The following is a 1,229-nucleotide window of genomic DNA, read 5'->3' on the forward strand; positions in this document are numbered from 1 at the left end:
CGCTGCACAAACGAGTGACCTCAACAATTTCAAGTAAGTATAACTCTTCATCAAGTAAGATTTAGAGAAATCTGTTCATAATTTTTGAAGGCCATGTTCTAATCTACTGAAAAATGCTACCAGCTATCTCTAAAGTGCCAACACAACGGAACTTGGCCCAACTACTCGATTTTCTTACTTTGAAGCTTCTGTACCTAGCACTTGTATTTGAGCAACACAAAACAGTTAAGAAAGACTTTTCCACGTCAAAAAGAAAGATCTAGGAGCTTAGAACACGCTGTGCTAAAGTTATTGTTTATTAAAAACAAATTTCAGTTGTACAGAATGAATGAATGAATGAATGAATGACAGACACACACAACAACTACCTATACCTCGCGTAGGCGAGGCCAATAATAAAACTATAATTCCTACTTGAGTTAGTGCAGCTTCTATAAACTCATCCACCCTACTCTTCACATTATCATCATACAAATTATTATCATCCTAGAGAAACCATGAGACATTTTTAATGAATAATGAGAATTGGAATGTTTGGAGCTGACCATAATTGGAGGGTCCTTGCATCTTAAATCAAAGCAGAAACCATGAGGAGCAGCATAATGTCCGTACAATACTTCAGTAAATATATCAGCAATGTTGCCCAGGGATGGACTGCTCTTCCATATGATTTCTCTTTGTGACGTGTTTCTACGAATTTCATCATCCTCGTAATGGAGACGACCAAACATCATACTGTCAAATCCAAACTAAAATATAAATTAAGTAATAGTACACTACAGTAAATGTACTCAAAATATGTATCAAAAATGTAATAAAAATTAGGTGATTTTGGAGCCATTTTTTGGAAAAAACCATGGGCTATAGTACAGGGAAATTTTCAAAAATTGGCCAATTTTTTATATGGCCGAAACTCCAAAAACTTAAGTCGGAATTGACTCAAACTTTCTACACAGCATAAGTGCATCAATATGTATCAGAAAATGTAATAAAAATTGGGGGTGATTTGGGAGCCATTTTTTGGAAAAAACCATGGGCTATAGTACAGGGATTTTTTCAAAAATTGGCCCGTTTCTTAAAATGGCTGTAACTCGAAAAATTAAAGTTGGAATCAACTTAAACTTTCTACACAGCATAAGGACATCAATATGTATCAGTAAATGTAATAAAAATTTGGGGTGATTTGGGAGCCATTTTTTGGAAAAAACCATGGGCTATAGTACAGGGAT

At 34.8% G+C, this 1,229-nt stretch overlaps 1 protein-coding gene across 1 annotated transcript; it reads right to left on the bottom strand.

Annotated features, from left to right (window-relative positions):
• Positions 1 to 414: 414 nt before the first annotated feature.
• Positions 415 to 749, bottom strand: LOC109593354 (alpha-mannosidase-like; the record flags this gene model as incomplete). The annotated part of the gene is made up of 2 exons (XM_020008467.1): positions 415 to 486; positions 546 to 749. Coding segments are annotated over 2 exons (276 nt in total), but the record flags the coding sequence as incomplete, so codon positions are not given.
• Between the last annotated feature and the right edge of the window lie 480 nt (positions 750 to 1,229).

This window comes from Amphimedon queenslandica, unplaced genomic scaffold, assembly GCF_000090795.2.
Source record: "Amphimedon queenslandica unplaced genomic scaffold, v1.1 AMPQUscaffold_1885_Cont26110, whole genome shotgun sequence".
NCBI lineage: Eukaryota > Metazoa > Porifera > Demospongiae > Haplosclerida > Niphatidae > Amphimedon > Amphimedon queenslandica.